The sequence below is a fragment of the Sander vitreus genome, chromosome 21 (assembly GCF_031162955.1).
Source record: "Sander vitreus isolate 19-12246 chromosome 21, sanVit1, whole genome shotgun sequence".
Lineage (NCBI taxonomy): Eukaryota > Metazoa > Chordata > Actinopteri > Perciformes > Percidae > Sander > Sander vitreus.
In genome coordinates, this window is record NC_135875.1 from 4517622 (window position 1) to 4537769 (window position 20148).

At 43.3% G+C, this 20148-nt stretch overlaps 2 protein-coding genes across 3 annotated transcripts in view; both read right to left on the minus strand.

Moving 5' to 3' along the window:
* Nucleotides 1-13883, minus strand: part of srcap (Snf2-related CREBBP activator protein) — a 37368-nt gene extending 23485 nt beyond the window's left edge. Inside the window, exons 1-12 of one of the 2 annotated variants that reach the window (XM_078278486.1) lie at nt 13658-13883; nt 12092-12168; nt 8618-11802; nt 7662-7703; nt 7039-7299; nt 5565-5750; nt 5297-5437; nt 4054-4258; nt 3045-3217; nt 1625-1712; nt 1396-1485; nt 160-333 (exon numbers count right to left, since the gene is read on the minus strand). In XM_078278486.1, the coding sequence (XP_078134612.1) occupies nt 160-333; nt 1396-1485; nt 1625-1712; nt 3045-3217; nt 4054-4258; nt 5297-5437; nt 5565-5750; nt 7039-7299; nt 7662-7703; nt 8618-11563 (4306 nt within the window). In that variant the 5' untranslated portion in view covers nt 11564-11802; nt 12092-12168; nt 13658-13883. The remainder of the gene's footprint in view (nt 1-159; nt 334-1395; nt 1486-1624; nt 1713-3044; nt 3218-4053; nt 4259-5296; nt 5438-5564; nt 5751-7038; nt 7300-7661; nt 7704-8617; nt 11803-12091; nt 12169-13657) is intronic. The other variant, XM_078278487.1, reaches the window with a different exon arrangement.
* A 1964-nt stretch (nt 13884-15847) lies between these two features.
* fbrs (fibrosin) overlaps nt 15848-20148 on the minus strand; it is a 19685-nt gene continuing 15384 nt past the window's right edge. Inside the window, 2 exon segments of the mRNA XM_078278547.1 lie at nt 15848-18165; nt 18755-18971. Of these exon segments, the coding sequence (XP_078134673.1) occupies nt 16617-18165; nt 18755-18971 (1766 nt within the window). The 3' untranslated portion in view covers nt 15848-16616.

Below are 20148 nucleotides of genomic sequence, written 5' to 3' on the forward strand. Positions count from 1 at the left end.
CATTTCAAAGAGTTCAATAATAAAGTGTTAAAAGCAGCAAACAATCTGGGAAAAGGCAGGCAGAAGGAAATATTTATATTCTGAAATGTTGTCTTGTCAGAGTGGGAGCAGTCAAACAATTTATGAGATTATTTTGATTCCCTGTGCGCTGGTTAGTACCTGAGGAGGAAGTGTTGCTTTCCACATCACTCTCATCTTCTTCAGTCTCCTCCTCCTCATCCCCAGACAGCTCCGAATCAGAGCTTTCTTTAGAGCCAGATGCAGACGGTGCCTCAAAGTCGGAGGCATATGCTCCTTTGTACTTCTCGAGAAGCTCCTCAACACTCATATCGCCTACAAGGGGAGCAGAGATGTCAGGATAGAGGTTTACTGCTCCCGTTTTATTTTAATGAAATGCTTATTCACATGCAGCTAACTGGCACAAAGACAAACGTCTACAATAAAACAGAAAAGCACAAAAAGAGCAGCTATGCTGGGAGAGCTTTAAATCAACTGAAATTATGTTCTTGTACATATAGCAGACTTTAAAATGCATGTGTCTCTGCTATATTGAGGCTTCAAAAAAAAATTCTATAAAATGCTCTCTATACAGTAAAGCAAAAATGTGAAAAGATCTGACTGGAATTGTCTAACCAAAATCACACAGTTCTCCATGGGCAAAGGAGCTTTATTGATTTTCTGAGGCAGTGGATATGTTGTATATCTACAGGAATAATCGGTGTTGTAATCTTAACTTTGTGAGAGTAAACTTTTACTGGAATTTGAAGAAAAATGGTTTGAAAATCTTAGTCAAAGACAAAATTAAGGACATAAATGCACATCAAGTTTGGCCCTGAATCATTTGTTGTATCTCGTTTATTCCGAAGCCAAAATATCTTTAGTTGCACAAATGAGAACTGGTATTTGTCCTCTGGGCATTTAGGTTAGTAGATTGAAAAATATTCAGGAGAAAACAAGCCTAAATCCTGAAATATTTCAGTTCAGATCAGGACTGAAATAGGCAAGACTCCGAGGTCTAATATGCATGTTAACACCCTCTCCCCGACCCCGACTGTGAAACGTCAAGTACAAAAAACTGAACACTGGCTGACTGGAGCCCCAGTTTGTGCCTCTCAGACATAGTTTCGATGTGTTTACGTTTGCTAACTTTGTCTCAAAAGCCTAGGAAAGAAAGCAAAATGGACTATTTAAACAGCATTTACTTTGATTTGTCTATAGTAAATGTTTTTGGAAGTGATTTGAAGTTGACAAAAAGCTTATCCCTCTTCATCAGTAATAAAAGAAGCTCTTGAACCAAGGGAAAAGCACTTTAAACACCTTCAGAGCGATACACAGAACAACAACAAGAGGCTACTCAACATGAGCGACTGCACTTGCCATTTTACGCATAATTACCTTCTTTGGCCAAGTCATCCAGTTCCTCTGCGTGATCCACATTTCCCTCAACCTTCTCCTGGGCAGCTATGGTGTCCTCCTCATCCTCAGCTGAAAAGACAACAAATATTTCATCACTAAGACTTATTTAACTCAACAAAATACATCTGTGCAATGTTTTAACCCCTTTTCCAAGATATAAGTATTTAAAAGTATGTTTATAAGTATCTTATACTGAGAGCGATCTTACCATCCTCTTCATTGGCAGTAAATTCACCATCTTCCTCTTCCACTGATGAAGAGGATTCATCCGAGCTTTCTTCATCTGAGCCCAACTCCTATGTAATCCAATGATTCAGTGATTATTAATATTAACAATAAGAAATGCAAACACCTGTGACCCCGGATCAGGAGAACTCAGTTATTTGTATGCAACGGTATTTAGACTTGAATTAACATTATAGAGGGCAAATTTCAAAAAGCAGTAACAGTTCTTTTGGCATTATATTAATATTGACACCTTCAAGTGTTATTCTGTCATTGTATGGAAGCAACAGCTACCTGTTTTTGAGTTGTGATCAGTCATGAAAGTAAAAGATCAGTCATGTTGTATGCATTATCTCCAGTTCATTGGATGGCTTTGCATCCCTAACCAACATTTACAACGGACAGTTTTCACATGCAAATGTGTGACTTAAAAATAGGGTTGGGTACCCGAGACCCGGTGCCAATAAGGCACCGGTGCCTTAACGACCAAATAGCAGCGCGGATTGCGGTGCCTCATTTCGGTGCCAATTAAATGCCTGCGCCTCTCTCTGATGCTCTGAAACAGACGTTACAGGCAACAGAAACATCGCCGCATGTCACGCTAGTTAACAATAACGTTACACTTGACAGCAGGCAACGTTAGCCTACCGTTAGCTAGCAGCTGGTTCAAACGCGGTTAAATGCCGAAAGCTAAACGGTGTGAAGTGTGACTGTATTTCACTGGAGAGGATTCCAACACCAACACGTTGTCGGAAATACAACACAGACGGTGCGTTCACTTGAAACTCACCTTGCCAGCCTCATGGTGCATTCAAAGTTATTGTAAATTACCCTTTTCCAATCTAGTGGTTGTTTTTGACATTTACCAGCAATTTACTGGTGAAATAAGTTAGTTATTGTTATTACACTTTTAATAAATCATTTAATTTTGACCATATGGCCTTAGCAATAAACAAGTTGTTCTTAAATGTTGCTGAATGTGGTTTTGTGCTCCTTTTTTATTATTATTTTTTTTATCTTTTTAAAAGAATCAGTTCAGGCACCTTTTAGGCACCGGCACCGTTTTAAAAAGTATCGTTTTAGCACCAGTGTAGGAAAAAGTCCAAACAACAACAAACAATACCCAACCCTACTTAAAAATTGGTTTAAAGTGGAGAGTTTTAACACCCATCTGATTTATGTCAAAATTATGACCCAGGTTGTTTAAAAAAAACTAAACACAAAATGTCCCGTTTCATTCAGATTATTAGTATGTGTTTCAATGTGCTAATCAGTACATAACGGACAGGAAAATTAACCCTGTACATGTAAAAGTTTTGCGACAACAACATAACTTTAAACAAAGTTAAGTGGTCTGCTACTTTTAGACAACAATCCCAGTCCCATCAGGTTTGTTGAGGTACCTGTGGAGGCCGTTTGAGGGTGCTGAGTAATTGGTCCAGGGGCAGCATGCCCTCCTCCTTCAACAGTTCAATCTCCCTCTGATGGCTCTCAGCGTCATTGCCCTCCTGCTGCTCCTCCACCTCTATGGTCTCCTCGTCATCCTCCTCCTCACAGGGAGGCTCAAAGTCTCTGTCTGCACGAAGAAACGAGAATTGTTTTGTACTGAAAAATTGATATTGTACATAACTGTTAGGAAACAGAAAGATATATAATGTGTCTAAATAAATTGGGTTCATAAGGCACCACACAGCGGCACAGCTGCATTTCTCATAGCCAAGAAATACTTTACAAAGTAATTTGGTTCAAAAACAGCCCATTTTAGTGAAAACTTCAGTTTAGGTTGCAATGACAGAGATTCTTGATGGCTAAGCACATCATTCATTGACAGTCCTTGCACTTTATCACCACACAAAACATTGCCAGATAATGAAATTAAAGTGGGACTGGACTACTGACGCAGAGAAATAAACCAATGCCAAGTATGTCCTTCCTCTGACTGAGCCAACCCTTATACTGAAGTCACCTCCAAGCTCTAGAAATTCAACTGCCATTGATAACACGGGCAGCTGACTAGTCTGACAGGTTTGACGAGTCTCAAGCCTGACGGTTGCCAAGCAGTGCTCAGTACGGTACTGTTGTGCCAAGAAACATTTTACTGCACTGACAAATATTAGACTTCCTCTTAGTCACAATGCGTTTGAGCTCAGGTAATCAGGTGGGATTTGCACAGACATGCAAGAACATGGCTGATTTTCTCAAAGATGCAATGACCTTGACAGTGAAGAACGTCTTTTTGTCTCCATGAAACAGTTTGCCTCTGTGGACGCTTAAGAAGATTCAATCATTGGTGTGTAGCTATGACAACGTCCCTGTCTGACCCAATGATTCAGCTCTGAACGCAGTCTCAGTGCTATAACATGGTGGCAGTAAGCTCCATTTATGAGGTTTAAAAAAACAACAGCTTTTTACCATCCTCATCAACAGCAGGTGGCACCGATTTTTGGGGAGTCTGGGGGACAGTTTCAGGTTCAGGTTCAGCAAGTCTGGTGTGTGCAAGTGACTTGCTGAGGAGGTCCGAGTATTTCTCAGTCTGGCCGACAATGAAGTCCAGCTGAAGGTCCAAAGCCTTCTTCCTCTTTTCCTCCAGTCTGGACTGCTGCTTGTACTGCACCACCTTTATTATCGACAAAAGATAAGACACCAGCACTCTTACTTTTACTTTGTGATTTCAATAGAAGCTAGAAATAATGCTTGATTGACAAATATTAGACAAAAGTAGGCAAAACAGTTGATTATTTCCCTCATTGAGTCAGTATGTATCAGAGATGTTCACAAGTCATTTGTTGCAAGTCCAAGTCAAGTCTCAAGTCTTTGATCCGTACGTCCCGCCTCCTGTGCGCCATGGATGTCTTAGCCTCAGCAACTACTAACTATAAGATACAATTTGCCTGTTCCCAGCATTAGCACAACACTTTGCGATGGTTAGCTTGTTACCTGTGATGATATATGCTAAATGTAACGTCCCTTTTCACATTAGCGTGTGAGTGACTGACCTATTTAGGTGCGTTTTGAGATGCCTGATGAAGTCCGACGTTGATCCGGCATCATTTATCTTGGTGCCACACACTTTGCATGTAGCCGTTAGCTTACTGCCTCTGTTTACCAAGTTATTGAAAGCAAAACTAATGAGAAAAGGCACAACTCTGAGAGGACTTGGTCTCACCATCGGCAATGCATTTTTTGATATGCGAGTGCGCGCACATAGGCGCATGCGTTACGTTGCACATTATGGCAAAGGGCAGGGGACATGCAGCTCGTCATACGTTTCCCCGTATATAAAATAGAAATACATGAATACATTTTGATTTAAAAAGCAATAATTGCATGAAAACATGTTGACGAGTCTGGAAGCTCGAGTCCGAGTCAAGTCTGAAGTCTTTTGGGTCGAGTCCGAGTCAAGTCTGAAGTCTTTTGGGTCGAGTCCGAGTCAAGTCTGAAGTCAGCCGTTTGTGCGACTTAAGTGCGACTTGAGTCAGAGTCTCAGACTCGAGTCCCCATCTCTGGTATGTATGCATTATATTGTCTGAAAAGTAAAGTGCATTTTATTTCTGTGACAAAAACAATCAAACACAGGCCGTGATCCTTTCAAATTCCACAGCTGAGCATCGAGCCAGACTGTTTTGTTTGCTTGGTTTTTGTGAATCATCTGTACCTTCTCCACACTGCTCCAGAAAGCCCGGACCTCCTTTGCGATAGAAGATGCAACTCTTCTGATTTTTGCGTGCTCATCTCTCTTGGCCTTTTCTTCTTTTTGCCTCAGCTCCTCGTGGTGTCGCATCACCATTCGCACCACCTGACAACATATCAACAGAGCACATTTGAAACATATATACATAATCAGAAATATAGAATACCTAATCTTTCAAGCGAGCTAGTAAAACACATTTCTAGGTGCAAAACCACTCTGATAATTAACCTACCTTTCTAGCCACCCCTCTCTTCCAGCGCCGCTCTTGAGCAAAGTCAGCAGAGAGCCACTGCATCTCCTCACACAGGTAGTCCCACTGCACTTTCGGTCGCGGCGGCTCCGTCAGGCGGGTGAGACGCTTCAATGACCAGAAGCCCTCTCGCTTCAGTGACTGGGTCCGATGCTCGATGTCTGCTTCCTGCAGGACACACAATGGACACACAATGGCCACACCACTCAGTACATCCTGCCAACACTGTAGTGTGCTACAACAATGTTTCGGAAACTGTGAGTAAGGAGGGGTGGGTTAAAAACCCAGGCGGTGTACAGCACATGCATGCTCGACTTATCTCATAGTTAATCTTAAAAAAAAAAAAAAATGCATGTTTGGGCACATTTAGGATTTGATAAGTTAATTTAATAATTTACTTTGAAAGGAGAAGTATTTTGTGCGGAGTGGAGCACCAAACTCCACTAACAAGCCATCTGACAAACTCACACTGCAACACTTTCCAGAACTTGAACAGTCAATAGTCTGTTTCATTTCAAAGGGCCTGCGCCTGTAGAGCGTTTTAGGTAACAATGGCTTTCCCTGGTAGTAACGGTGCAGCAGAGAGACTCTTCTCCATTACTGGAGATACATGGCAGTAACAACACAGCAGAGCGCTCCACACACAAACACTCCAAATGCTGTTTTTACAACAAAACACTTCAGCGGTGAAGTCAGGTCAGTAAATTACACTTTCATTTCATTATTGTCATGCAGGCAGAAGACTAACATGCTTCCAAATTGGTGCAGTTAACTATAAAACACAAATCTGCGTACTCAGACGCTTCTCTGCTTTTTTCTGTTAAATCAGATTCTAACCATCAAGACCAGTTATGTTTCACATTGCATTTGAGTGAACTAAAGACAAGTGTATCGTTCAGCACACAGTGAAAGAGAGTAAGATCCTAAGAATACTGTCCCCCTTTCTATTTATTAAATTAACTCTGAATCAACTCGTAAGAACCCCAAGTATCCCCACCCTTCTGGACTGCAGCTCTACAGTTTGTATGCTAGTAAATAGTGAAGCGTGCAGTGTCTTTAACACTTGATTATTCACTGCAGATATCTACACAGCTCTGAATTATAATTCAGCAGTTTGTCTTTCAGCAGAGGCAATATTTTATGACTTTTAATCGCCTAACTGACACAGTGACCATCGTAATAGACGAAAAATACTGTGTAGTCTGAACCCACCACAACTAAGGCCCTGAACTCACAATTATTCTCGGTAGTCTTAGGATGTAGGCTGGTGAAAGGAGGTAGCGTGACATGCGTCAAATCCAAACACACACACAGCTTTTAACACTGGCAGCATTTTGTGGCACCTCAAACCACCTGTAGAATAATAAAAATGTCTTATTTAGATTTTCGGGTTCACTTAACATTGTTAGTTCTTTTAAGCTAAGTTTTTACATACTGTATCTTTAGGATCACTCACATGTTTAGCCAGCTCTGCCATGTCTGCTTGACCACGGGGACGCTGAGGGGGGGCATGATCTGGTGGGGAAGTGGAAAGACTGAGGCCACAGCCGGAGGAAGGAGAAACAAACTTCCCATGGGGACCCCGGAGAAGTGAGGACTTCTCCCGTCGTGGGGTAGACCAATCACTGGCGGGTGAGGGACCAGGGTAAGACGATGAGGTGGAGGGCGAGACAGGAGATGAATTCCCGGTGACCCTGTCTGCTATCCACTGGCGTACCTGAAGGCAAAGGAAAAGAAAGACGAAGAGGAAATTATTTAAAAACATTAGCGAGGTGAAAGCAGCAACATTCACTAAGATAAAAGCCACATGCATGCACAAAAAACAGCCCCGCATGGACAAGGTTAGAGCCAGCGTTTACAAAAAGCAAATCCGGACATGCTCCATTACTAAATTATACTTTCGTCTCATGCAGAATTACAATCACCAAATAACAGAAGTCAACATAATGCCTTTTTTTTCCTTTTTTTTTTTTTTTAAGAGTCAAAATGCACCCCCCCCTCATTAGCAGTGACTAGGACGTGCTCGTGAATATCCTGTTAAAAGTGAACTTGTCAGAGTGTCTGACAGCCACCACTTACCTTAAGGAACAGTGTCTTTCTGTCTGTCCTGCTCTGTCCATGCTGGAAAACACATATGGCTTAGCATGCGGCCAACTTAAAAGAAATAACTCACTAAATAATACAAACACTGTTCACACAACTAACAACGTACATGCAGAAGGATGTAGAGAATACTGCCATATTTGGATGATGAAAACATGCCAGCATACCTGAAAGGAATTACAGAACCATAATGACATGGTGTAATTCGCTTTTGTTTTCAGTCAAGATAAATCTCGACAATTTCTCAGTGCGAGTGCTGATTTACAGCTTACAACATGATTTCATAAAACTGTCACACACTAGATTTAAGTTAATGTATCGGTATCGTTTAGAATTAACCTTTTTTTCTGCAAGTACATTTGTATACGCGTGTATTTTTCTTTTCATTTAAAAACACAAAATGGAAATGTTTATGTATCTTACATATTGCACTTCCACTGTAAACTCCCTGTAAAGTCATACACTAAAATACAAATATATATATAAAAATATAAATAAAAAACTTCAGAGCTTTAGCGTGGCATTCAATATATCGTTCAGATTACAAAGTAAAATCAGCTTTGTCTGAAACAATAAAATTAGTTAAGACACCAGGCAACAGCTAAAAAACACATTTTAGGTTCATCACAATGTAACCGTTGACAAAATGTCCAGATACAGATTTTACATTTATCAACGTTGTTTTCACTCTGACTCATGTCCTTGTTTTGTGGAGTCTGATACAACTGTCTTACTTTGGCATTCGAGGACAACCCATTTAGTATTATCAACTCCCAGGGCTAAAAAGTGTCATGTTGTTTAACTTTTCAAATCTGTATCAATTGTCTTCCTGCCTCTGGACTCCACAACCCAGCCCAGACTGCTCGGGCCACGCTACTCTGCAACGTCAAAATGGATTTAACAAACAAATATCCCATTCTTCATGAATATACCTTGTCTGGAGAGCTGAGGGTGGTCATCTCGCTTTCTTTGTCTGCGTCCGGTTCTTCATCACTGTCTTCCTCTGGACTGCTGACCTGGCCCGAAGTGGCCTCCAGAGCCTCAGCTTCTCCCGTTGGTTCGTCCTGCTCCATGTCCTCACTCTCTTCCTCCATATAGAGGGAGTCTGGTTGGCTGACGGGGTCATTAAGACTGGTAGATGCCATGACTGCACCTTCCCTTTCCTCTGATGCTGAGAGCATGTAAAGGGCGTAAGGCGCAGTAGGATCTGTAAGGGTGACAACATCTTGGGACGCAGGACCTGCTTCACTAACATTTTCAGTAACATGTAAGGCCTTTTTGTCAAATGTACTTGTTGAGGTTGTGGGGGTGACAAATGCATTCTGGTCAAGTTGAAGTGAGTTACTGCTCATAGTGGACTGCTGTACCTTGACAGGAGCGGCCGCTGACACAGAAGTTTTATCGACAGAGCACTGCGTCTGATCTTTCTGGGCGCTAAGAGCCACAGGAGCACATAAAGAGTCCGGGACAGTTTGGGCAAGGCACTCCTCAGACACTGTGCCAGACCATGAGCTGTGGGCATTGGCCAGCTTGCCGGTCGCATTCTGTTGCTTGGACACCTTTGCCAAAAGGGAGGGTGGGGGTTTCAGGAAAGGAGTTTCTCCCGGTTTAAGGAGGAGCAGCTTTGGATTTATAATACTGGACTGAGCGGTGCAGAAAGCCTCTGGTTTGGTTTCTGTGGGCATAGCAACATTCTGGATTCTCTGTGAAGGAGTCTCTGTCAGAGCAGGGGCGTCTTTGGTCCCTTCATATGAAGAAACATTGGCCTCTGGCTTTGTGGCACTTACAACAGTCTGATTTATTTTGGGCTGAACGTGTACTGAAACAGCAACAGATGATTCCATCCCTGTGTCCTCACCAGTAACCACCAGGGATATGAAAGATGGTGCACCAACTGTGGCTTCTGCTTCCTGTTTTTGGGGAGTCGTTTGAATTATAGGAGAGTCACTCACGTCTGTTTGGGCCGAGATTGCTGCACTGACCTGTGAACAAGGTGTCCCGATTTGTGGACTGGTGTCCATCTGTTCAACAGCGAATGAGTCAGAGGTAACAGCAGCTACTTCAACCAAACAAACCTCACTTGAGTTAGCCACTTCAACAGCTTGGTTAGCATCTAATACCAAATGTTGCCCGACAGCAGCTACCCTCGTGTTCAGTATGGACAAATTATGGGAATTACTGTTAGAGCAAGCCTGCATTTGAATTGCATCATTCAATGAAGGCAAGGGCTGCTGGGAAATGATAACAGTGCCACTTTCATTAATTGTGTGAATAGATGGTTCAATGTCCTCTTTGACAGTGTACTCCTCAGAGTGTTCTAGTAACGCGTTGAATAAGTTCACCTCATATCCTGGAGAGTGAGGAATCGGTGCACTACTACTGGCACAGACCGTTTCCTCAGCGACCTCCTCAACCAGGGTGCAAAACTCATACACTTCCACGGGCTGTGAATCTAACTCAATACCTGCCTGAACACTTTCTTCATACAGCTTTGGTTCCCCGGTAGAGAGTTCAGAACTCAGCTCGTTAACAATGGCGGCTTCACAGACACTGCCGTCTTCTCGTTGTAGGAGGTAACTCTGATTCAGGCGCATGTTCGACCAGTCCCCACTGATATGAGCCTCCTCTCTGACAACAACAACCTCTTGAGCTTCGGCTGAGTGCGCAAGCTCGGCAGCCAGTGGCGTCTCTGCTGTGGGGACGTGGTCAGAGGGATGAGGCGTCTCTGCTTCCACAACCTGCCCCGCCTGCAGCGAGACAACTAAGCCCGTGTCAAACAGAGGGGGTGCAGCAGAGGGTTTTGAGTGACTCTCCTGTGTGGAAGAGCACTCTGGCAGCATTGTGATGTCAGATGAGGAGGCGGTCGCGTCAGTTTGTTCTTCCCTCATGCTACTCTCGACCTGCTTTCCTTCGAGTGGATCGCAGCTCCTCTGGACGTTGCGGTCGTCTCTGGCAGCTGTGCTGCTGGACACTGCTCTTCCTTTTCCAGGAGAAGGACATAATCCAGGATGCGATTCAGTTGCTTTTGGGATCTCAAGTATTTCAGCTGAGGGAGGTCGTCTTTCTTTGTGAGAGGTGTCGACGAGCTCTTTAACATGCTCAAACATCTCAACTGATTCCAAAGAATTTGCTTTCTGTGTTTCTCTGGCATCAGTTGAGATCTCTTTGATGATTTCAGGTTGTGTTTTTGACAGGTCAGTTTGTTTAATCTCACTGTTGCCAGATGAGGGTAAAGGGAGCTCAGACGATTTTGAGTCCTGGTGACCACCGATCTGCTCCGCGGCACCTGGCGGAGGTATATGGCTGCCTTGATTTGCGTGGACAAGTGGGTCTCTGTCAGACGGCTTCGTAGCCCCGTGTTGTGTGATGTCTTGGACTTTAAAACCAACACTTGATTGTGGGACAGATGGAGATGAGGCTGTGAAACGGATTTGAGATTTGGGCTGAAGGAGAATATTTCCGCCTGTGTGCTCTTTTCCACTAAGTTCCATGTTTGTTCCAGTCTCTGGTTTATATTCCAATAAGACGGACTGTTTCTCCTTTGTCCCCGTAATAGCCACAGGTCCAGCACCTTCTCTAGGTGACTGAATCTGGTTTGTCTGACATATTGAGTGGCTTTTCTCTTTATCAGTTTGTGACCCGTATTGCAACTCTTGCACTGTGCTGTCAAGCTGTGTATCTGGGGCGAGAGGGGGACAAAGGGGAGTTGGAAGCCTTTGCATCTCAGTGGAGGAACTACATTTCTCATTGAGGGATGTTGGCAAGGATCTCGAAACTCCGACAACTTCGGCAGCGCTCTCCTCAGTGTGGACTTCTTCTGCGATGCGGTCCTTAAAGTCACTGCTGATTGGCCGATTGGTCTGAGGGACGTTCTCCATGCCGAGGAATGCAGAGTCGTTGCTCTCCGGCAATGGCACAATGGACAGATTGGTGAACGGAGGGACTGGGCGGGGGGCAGCTGTGACCGGCTGCTGGGCATGCCGAAGTGACTCCCCAGCCACATTCTGTGCAGCCTGGGGGTTGCCACCCAGCACATCCACAGCCGGAGTGGCACGCTGCCGTGCCGCCTCCTCCCCAGAGCTTCCTTCCTCTGTGCTGCCCTGGCTACACACTGCACCTGTGGGTGATACAGGTTGTTAACAAAGTGTCTGGACCAAATAAAATGAATAACTCAGCACTAATAAATTACTGAAGAACAGGACATTATATACTGCTCACTAGCCTCAATATCTGTGTTGCAGTGCGAGTTTGTCCATCAAAAAGGCAAATAGGCACATCACCTATGATCAACATCTACAATCGATCGATCAACAATCGCATTAGGTTGACTATTTTATACAAAAAAAATGGAAGACTAAAGTCTAAAAGCAATCATCGGCTGTGTGCACAAAGCAACAACTTCTCACCTGTCTGTGGTGTGAGACACAGATCTTCTGTGCTTTCTACTTCCAGGATGCTGAAATTAGGGTCCCCTCCACATATTCTGCAGGAAGCAAAAACAGAGATGAAAGGTAACTTTATTATTTGAAATCAAAACGAGCAACTGCATTTCTTACCACTTCACAATTAAAAACTCTCACTACACGGCTATGTGAGGATAACCGTAAGTTCTGAAATAGTATTAATTTCATTAGATGTGCATTTAGTGAACACAAATATCAGCGTGTGGGACGGTTACATGTCACGAGAGCAGCAGCAACAACAGTCAGGATAGCTTAGGCTAGCCAACTGCTAGGACAGTAGTTGGTATATTTGGCTGTGTTTTAGTGGACATCTTGCAGCAGTAATAAAAACACTCAGTGAAGCAGCACTAAATGAGCAGCTCCGTTTGCAAGCTCCAAGTTGCATTTGCTGCAGTCGCCCACAGGAAGATCTTAGGAATTCTGCAGCACGCGCTCTCAAGCCGGTGACCAAGCGCGCGGGCCTCCAGTCATTCATTTGTATGCTCTCATAAATGTAATTTAGTGTGGCTAGTTGAAGCTGTGTGGACTTGTAGAGGATTATCTACGTTGTGAAATTACATCTTTATTCAGTAGTTGTATGTGCATTGACCGCGTAACGTTACATGAAATAAAATTACTAAATCGACTTTTCTTCCTATCAGAGGGGTAACGTTAACATTAATAATACCAAAAACTCGGAATCGGGATCTTCATAAAAGCCACACATTTAAGTAAACGTTAAACGTTTGCCGGTTCAGCTAGTGTGGTTAGCTGGCTAACGTTAGCTTCCCACAATAACAGTGCTTGGGTGGCACTAAAAAGGAAAGCCTGCTAACTAGCAGTAGCAGGGTAGAAGAGTTAGTAAGGGTGCGTTCATTTTATGCGCAGGCGCCCCATCTCCACCCGCAGTTATGTAATGCTCCAGCCCTCAAAGAAGCCAGTTTATGCCGACACATTTGATTAAGTTACTTCGCTATGAGACACTAAAAACATCTGAAAAGTCGCATTAAAACCCGCTTCTGCATGCACTATACAGAGGGGGACAATCACTTGTGACGTCATTGCGTGGGGTCAAATCTTGTTTCCTCGAAAATAAAACGTTAAATTATTTTATTCAAAGCACTCATACATATTACTTTCTGACTAAAACAAAAAAGCAACTACAAAAAACAGTTATAAAGTTACATATAAATTTTGCAATGATTATACGGGGGATTTAAGGGGACCCACACGGTCCAACGGCTGGATCTTCAGAAGCGACATTAAGGAAATGATTGTTCAATGATAATATGTTTCGTTAAGCATGGTTTAAATTGGAATTTGTTCGGTGTTGTGGCTTTTTATTTCGGTGTCCGGTCTTGAACTAAATGTAGTGTAAACATATTTCAACGCAGTATGTTGAAAAACACTACAAAGTGAAATGCAGTCTGATCGTGTCCTTTCGTTTGTCTGAGACCCCCTTTAAGCCCCCCATTACTTCCTCCTTGCCCCCCTCCCTCTTCAAGGCCGCCATCTTAAGTTCCCACCTACCTGAAATTTCCGACCAATTTTCTTTTACTAAATTCTCGTTGAAGAAGTCGTCATCCGCGTAAAATCGCACTCAATCCGTAATGCCAGTAATCCAAACTGTCTCCCGGTACCCAACGAGGTACCACTAGGTCCGTGTGAAGAAGTTAAAATACGGACCGGGAGAGACTGGGTTTCGGCGCAGAATGTAGCGGTCGCGGGGAGGAGACTTTACGCAGCGAAATGGTGGAGGACCGCTGCTGCTGACAAAGTACAGAACTCAGGGAAATCTCGCGAGATGGCGACAAGCGCGCCACTTGAAATGTTTATGTTTTTGATTGTAATTCGTTGCCAGAGGCAAGCTTGATATAATATTTCAATTTAATCGGTTTATTTCCACCGTAACCCTAAGATTATACAAATCGCTAGAATTATATTAACATGACTGTGATAGTTCACAGTAAGACGATTGTAATAGGTCACATTCAGATAGTTAAGTTCAAATATATGAATAGCTTTTGTAGTGTTATCTTTAAGTGACAATTAGATGATGAAGCTAAGTGGTGTGAGAAGGTATTCAGATCCTTTACTGAAGTAAAAGTACTAATACCACACAGTAATAATACTATGTAAACGTCCTGCATTGCATTGCAAATTTTATTTAAGTAAAAGTCTGTGACTAGAATGTACTTAACATATTCAAATTATAAGAGGTTATGTCTCTCTCTCTATATATACATATATATATATATATATATATATATATATATATCATTAATACATATATCAATATTATTACTTATGCATTCATGTAAAAGCAGCATTTTACTGTTGGAGCTGGTTGAGGTAGTCCTAACTCCTTTTTGAACTATTTATGATTATGTTCATTATGGATTAATCTGCAGGTTATTTTCTTAAAAACTTAAGTGAAGTACAAGTACCTCATATTTGTACTTAAGTACAGTACTTGAGTAAAGTACCACTGGCTCCAAGTTTTCTTTTGAATATATTTATGATTGAAGGACCTGGACATTTGAGGCATGGTGATATGTAAGACCTTACTTTATATAAGATAAAGCCTAGAGAAAATAAGTGGAGTACTTACCTTCTTGTTCCCATTAAATTAAGGATTATTAATATGACAGGTGCTTCATAATTTCATTTTGGTCTGTTTGGATAATACATATATGGGAAATTCAATTCTCAATAATAATCTGTCAGACTGTGTGATGGAGTAGTTTAGCTGAGATATTATGTATAATAAAAAGGACAACTCAGTAATAAAATGTAAATATGTGCTGGTATTCTCGGTCTTCTCTGATAGTAAACGGAGTATCTTTGATCTTTGGACTGTTAGTCAGACAAAGCAATAATGTTAATATCTCAACTTGGCTGTTTGCTCACTGTTTTCTGATTTCATACAGCAATCAGTTAATGAAGAAAACAACTGGCAGAGAAGTCAATAATGCAAATAGTTGTTGCCCTAATATTAAAAGACTCAGAACAAAAGACTCACACAACAGAGTAAACAACAATTCATTTAATAATTAATCTTTGTGGTCTCTAGGGGAGGGGTTTGAAAGGTATAAAATGGTCATATTAAAATAATCGACCCAGTCTTTTCCCTCTCAGGATACCCACTGTCTAGTTGTCTTTTGACACAAGTCTTTATATTTTTTTTTCAGTTCTTCAGCAGATGTCCCCCTTATCCATGTATATAACTTATTTTTTATTGATGAAACAAACTGGACAGTTCAAATGTACAAGGCTCCCATAGTCCCAAATGGATAGAACACACAACCAATGACACACAGGCAAACCTCCCTCTCAGCGAAACCAAGTCGTTGATGAGATCCTTGAAGAGGCCAGAGGTTGCGATGGAGACGGCTTAATGTTCACAAGCATTAAACTGTTTTCTGTGACAAGCCTTTTGCTTTGTCTTCTGCATGATTTGAAACAGATTACTACCTGGGGAGAGTACTGGTTGATACCCGAAACAAAGACAAATAACATAACAGTGAATATATTTATTATTATAGAAGATAATTAATGTTAAGAATAATAATTACAAAGGCAATTTCTCTAGACTACTATAATCTGGTCCTGCTCATATAGTCAAGAGGAGAGTGGGAAACAGTTACAGGAAGCTCTAAAATACTGTGGTCACTCACACAGTGTAGCACAGTTCATTTCGCCATTCATCCTTTGAAAAAAACAAGCCAAAAAAAAGGTTGAATCTCATTATCAGTGAAGCTGAGGGTTTTGGGGTTAGATTTTTGGGTAAAGCAGGAAAGTGAGGTGCGATGCTTACCGGTCTTCATTAAAAATGGTCTCATCATTAATCTGTCTTTCCACAAAGACAAAAAAAAGACACAAAGACAGAACAGAGAGCACCACTTTCACCACTGTTTTTCTAAAGACCCTCATCCACAATACCGAATCAGGGTTGATTTATGCAGAGGAAGGCTTTATAATAATAATAATAATAATATCCCATGAGTTAACCAAGCTGAGGATGAACCCTTGACGTGTTTTCACAGTGTACATCCCTCTGGAAGTCATTCCCAAAATCCACCCGGAAAAGGCTTGCTGAGAAAAGCCTGGATTATAATTCACCTGACAAATGAAAGAAAAGCTGTCCTCTGCCTCTTCCTATAGCTTTTGAAATTGACTAGTGTAATGACCAACAGCCAGTATAAAATAAAAATACACCAAGGATGCACAGAAACCATGTACCTTTAAATTGCACTGATAGAACCATTGCGCATATTCCAAGTCACACTGATGAGTCTTGCATTTCCCTCCCTTCCATCACCTCCAGCCAGTCATGGTTACCCTTTTCTTTGGGCGGGGGACTGGAGCTGGTTTGGTTGTGTAACTGGGAGGGCAGGGTTTAGTAGTCTGCAAGAGGAAAAGGGGACAGGTTGAGAGCAGCACAGTGATCCTGACATTTCCCTTAATCTCATCCAGTGTTGTCCCTGTACTATCTGGACTCTCCGTCTTTGTGGGCGCTGTACATTGTCAGCTCACCTGGCCCTCCAAGTCTACGGGGAGGTGTGGACGACCGGCTGGTGATGGACGGAATGAGTGGAGGCGGTGCCCCCACTGCCAGAGCTCCCACCAAGCCTGCAGGGGTCTTTGCCAGGATGCCATTGGGCACGTGCTGTGGGTTTAGTGGGCCTAGACGGGCGAAGAGGCCAGCGTGGTGCTGGGAAGCATGAGAGGCTCCATGTTGGAGCGAGTGGGAGAGAAGGCCAGGGTGGAGCTGCTCCAGGTGAGCGGCAGTAGCAGCGTGAGAGGGGCTTGAGAGGTGAGAGCCAGCAGGGATGTGTGGGTGCATCCCAAAGTAGCGAGCCCGCTCAAAGTCTTCCCTCAGGATCTGGGCACGCTGCTCCTCATCGATCAGTCCTCCTCCTGGGGGTCCAAGGTGATGAGGGCGGTCAAAGTGATGGGCCATTAGGCCGAACTCCTGGCGGACAGCAGAGGTGGAGGCAGAGGTAGATGTCGGAGGGTGGTGAGGGTTGGCTGCTGCGGCAGCTGCCTCCAGAAGACGCTGATGCTGGAGCAGACGGGCCAGATGTGGATCGGATCGCAGGGCTAGGTGAGGGTCTGACCGAAGGGCCAAAGCCTCCCTACGATGCTGATGTTGCTGCTGAGCCGCCAGTTCCCTCCAGGGGTCCCAGGTGAAGCTGTGTGGACCCTGCGATGGTCCTTGGCCTGGACCATGGTGGAAACGTTCTCCTGGACCCATTACCAAACCTGCAGCACCTGTGGTCCCCAAATACGCTTCAATGGCCCTGGAGCGGTCCAGCAGGGAAAGGTGTTGGTGGGAAGGATGGTTTGGAGTGGGTGGCATGAGGGGAACACCAGGAGTGGGCGTCAGTGATAAAGAGGAAGGGGTACCAGAACGATGGTGGTGTGGATGGCTGTTGGGGCGTTCAAAGCTGTGGTTGGGTGCTGGGGGAGGCAGGCTGATGGGGATATGCTCCGGCTCCTCTTTCCGCTCCTCTTTGACTTTGACTGGCGGGAGAAGCAGCGGAGGTTTGGAGACGGGTGTTGTGGTCCGGTCAGACTTCTTGGCCTGAGACAAAGAAGGGACAGAGGCAGAAGCTGCGGAGGAGGAGGGGGGGTAACCGTCTCTTTGGGAGTGCGAGGGTTCGCTGTGATGTGCTGTCTGGGCCATCGGGCGGGAGTAAAGGTCCATAGGCGATGGGGCTGAGCGGTTGGAGGGTGGGGGAGTGGTGAGCACAGAAGATGATGAAGACCGTGGTCTGTCCCTGTCTGCTACTGAAGAGCCAAGAGGAGGTCCCCGTGAAGACACTGTGGGCTGCGGCCTCTTGTCCCCGTCTCTGTCCCGCTCGCGGTCTCTGTCTCTATTTAAGCTGCGTGTCAGGTCCTCAATAGGCCCAGTGCTCGCCCCCAGGGCACTGCTGTGGCCATTAATGTGGGAGACTGGGGTGCTACTGCGGGGCTTGAAGGGAGGGGCAACTGGAGACATTCTCACAGGTTGTCGGCCATACAGCATATTGTCTCTGCAAAACAATGTGCACAACAGTTACATAATGGAGAGAATTCAAACTAGGGGTGTTTTTTTATTATTCCCACTTCATCTTTTTATTAAAAAGAATAGTTTGTTTTTCATTTAAATGTCTGGAAGAACTCGTAAAAAATTGTCAAATATAATTTTTGTTGCTTTTTGTGAGTTGATATAAATGTAACTGATCGTTAAATGGGCTTATATCGTCTCATATCGATCACAGGTCCCTGAATTGCCAATGTATTGTTGCAGACTTTGTGATATCAGCAAATATCCAAAGAATTGATATATCGTACAGTAATAAAATTAGTAATTTACCCCCCTAATTTATTCCAGTCATTTATAATACAAGCTTAACTGGCAGCATTGATAATGTAAACAATAGCATAGCACTTTAATTTATCAACAAATGGTTCCAAAATATAAAGACGCGAGAGGAAATTTTTGTTGTATCAATTATATTGTGTTTTATGGTGATTTTTTGGTAGTTGTAGCTCATTACTCATCACGGGACTGCCTGGGTTAATGTTAGTACTTACTGCCAAAAAAACCAAGCTCTTCCTTCTAATGGCTGAATGCCATACCTGTCCTTTTCATCCTTGATGTGGGGGATGTCTCTCCTCTCCATTTCCTTTGCTCGATCCCTCTCATCCCGCTTGTCTGGCCCTTTAGCCCAGCTGGGGCCAGGAGCAAACCCAGATGGGCCGCCGTGTAGACGGTTCCATGGGTCATGATGGTTGGGGGTGGACAAACTTCCAACCACATTAGCTGGTGAATCTTTAGGGCCATACACAGATCCCGCTGCGGACCAGAAGGACATATAAGAAACAACAAAATAACAGTGTAGAAGCAATTTCTTACCTTAAAAATTTCACAAAACTGCAAGTCATGGGCGCCCGGATAGCTCAGTTGGTAGTAGAGATGGTCCGATACCATTTTTTGCTTCCCGATACCGATTCCGATACCTGAACTTGTGTACCGGCCGATACCGAGTACTGATCCGATACCAGTGTGTCATATATTTTATTATGTTTTAACAGCTGTATACTACTATCCCTGTATGGATGTGATATTATTTCTATCTTTGTTGTCGGTCTGGCTCAGGTTAAACTCTTGAACTCAGAACGTTCTTTTATTCTGCAGTTTGACAGTCAGTTATAACGGAAAAAGAACATAAATAAACTACTTTAACGTATTTTTTCTTTAGGGCTTTATTACGTGGCATCGGATCGGTGCATAAACTCCAATACTTCCCGATACCAGCGTTTTAGGCAGTATCGGAGCCGATACCGATACTGGTATCGGAACATCTCTAGTTGGTAGAGCGGGCGACCACATATAGAGGTTTACTCCTAGTCCAGTTGTTCCAACACAACCGCCCAATAAACCATTGTATTTTCCAAACGTTTAATCCATGCTTTCATGTTGGACTTTTATTTGGACTGCTTCCAGTCTGCAGCTAATCAAACTGATGCATCCAACCTTGTACTAGAATATCAATGAGAAAGCCCAGCCAATCTCAGCATGTCTCTTGACAGTGACAGCTGAGCTGTAGCTGTGCTATAAAACAGGAGAAAAGCAGTGAGTAGTGACAAACACTTTAGCCAAAGTTTGGATAAGTTTAGGGCTGGGTATTTCATCTCAAAACTTTTTGCTGACCAACCAACTCGTGTCCGAATAACAAAAAAAGGTCAGGTAACTAAAGTTACTACACTGAGTCCTTGGTCAGAGTCTTAGTCGTGTTTACTTACTAACTAATCAGATAATTCCCTATTTCCAAAAATTGTACATTTTTATACTACATTCATTTAGGTGACGTTCTTGTTTGTGTTAGAAGATGTTATAGACCTGATGAATTTGATGAAACACATTTTTGGAGAAAAACATGCAGCAACGTAGCCACCAAAAATGTATTGTTTTGATTTTCGAATATTGGCAGGATTTCTAAAGAGAATGTCAAACAATACCCAGGACTAGA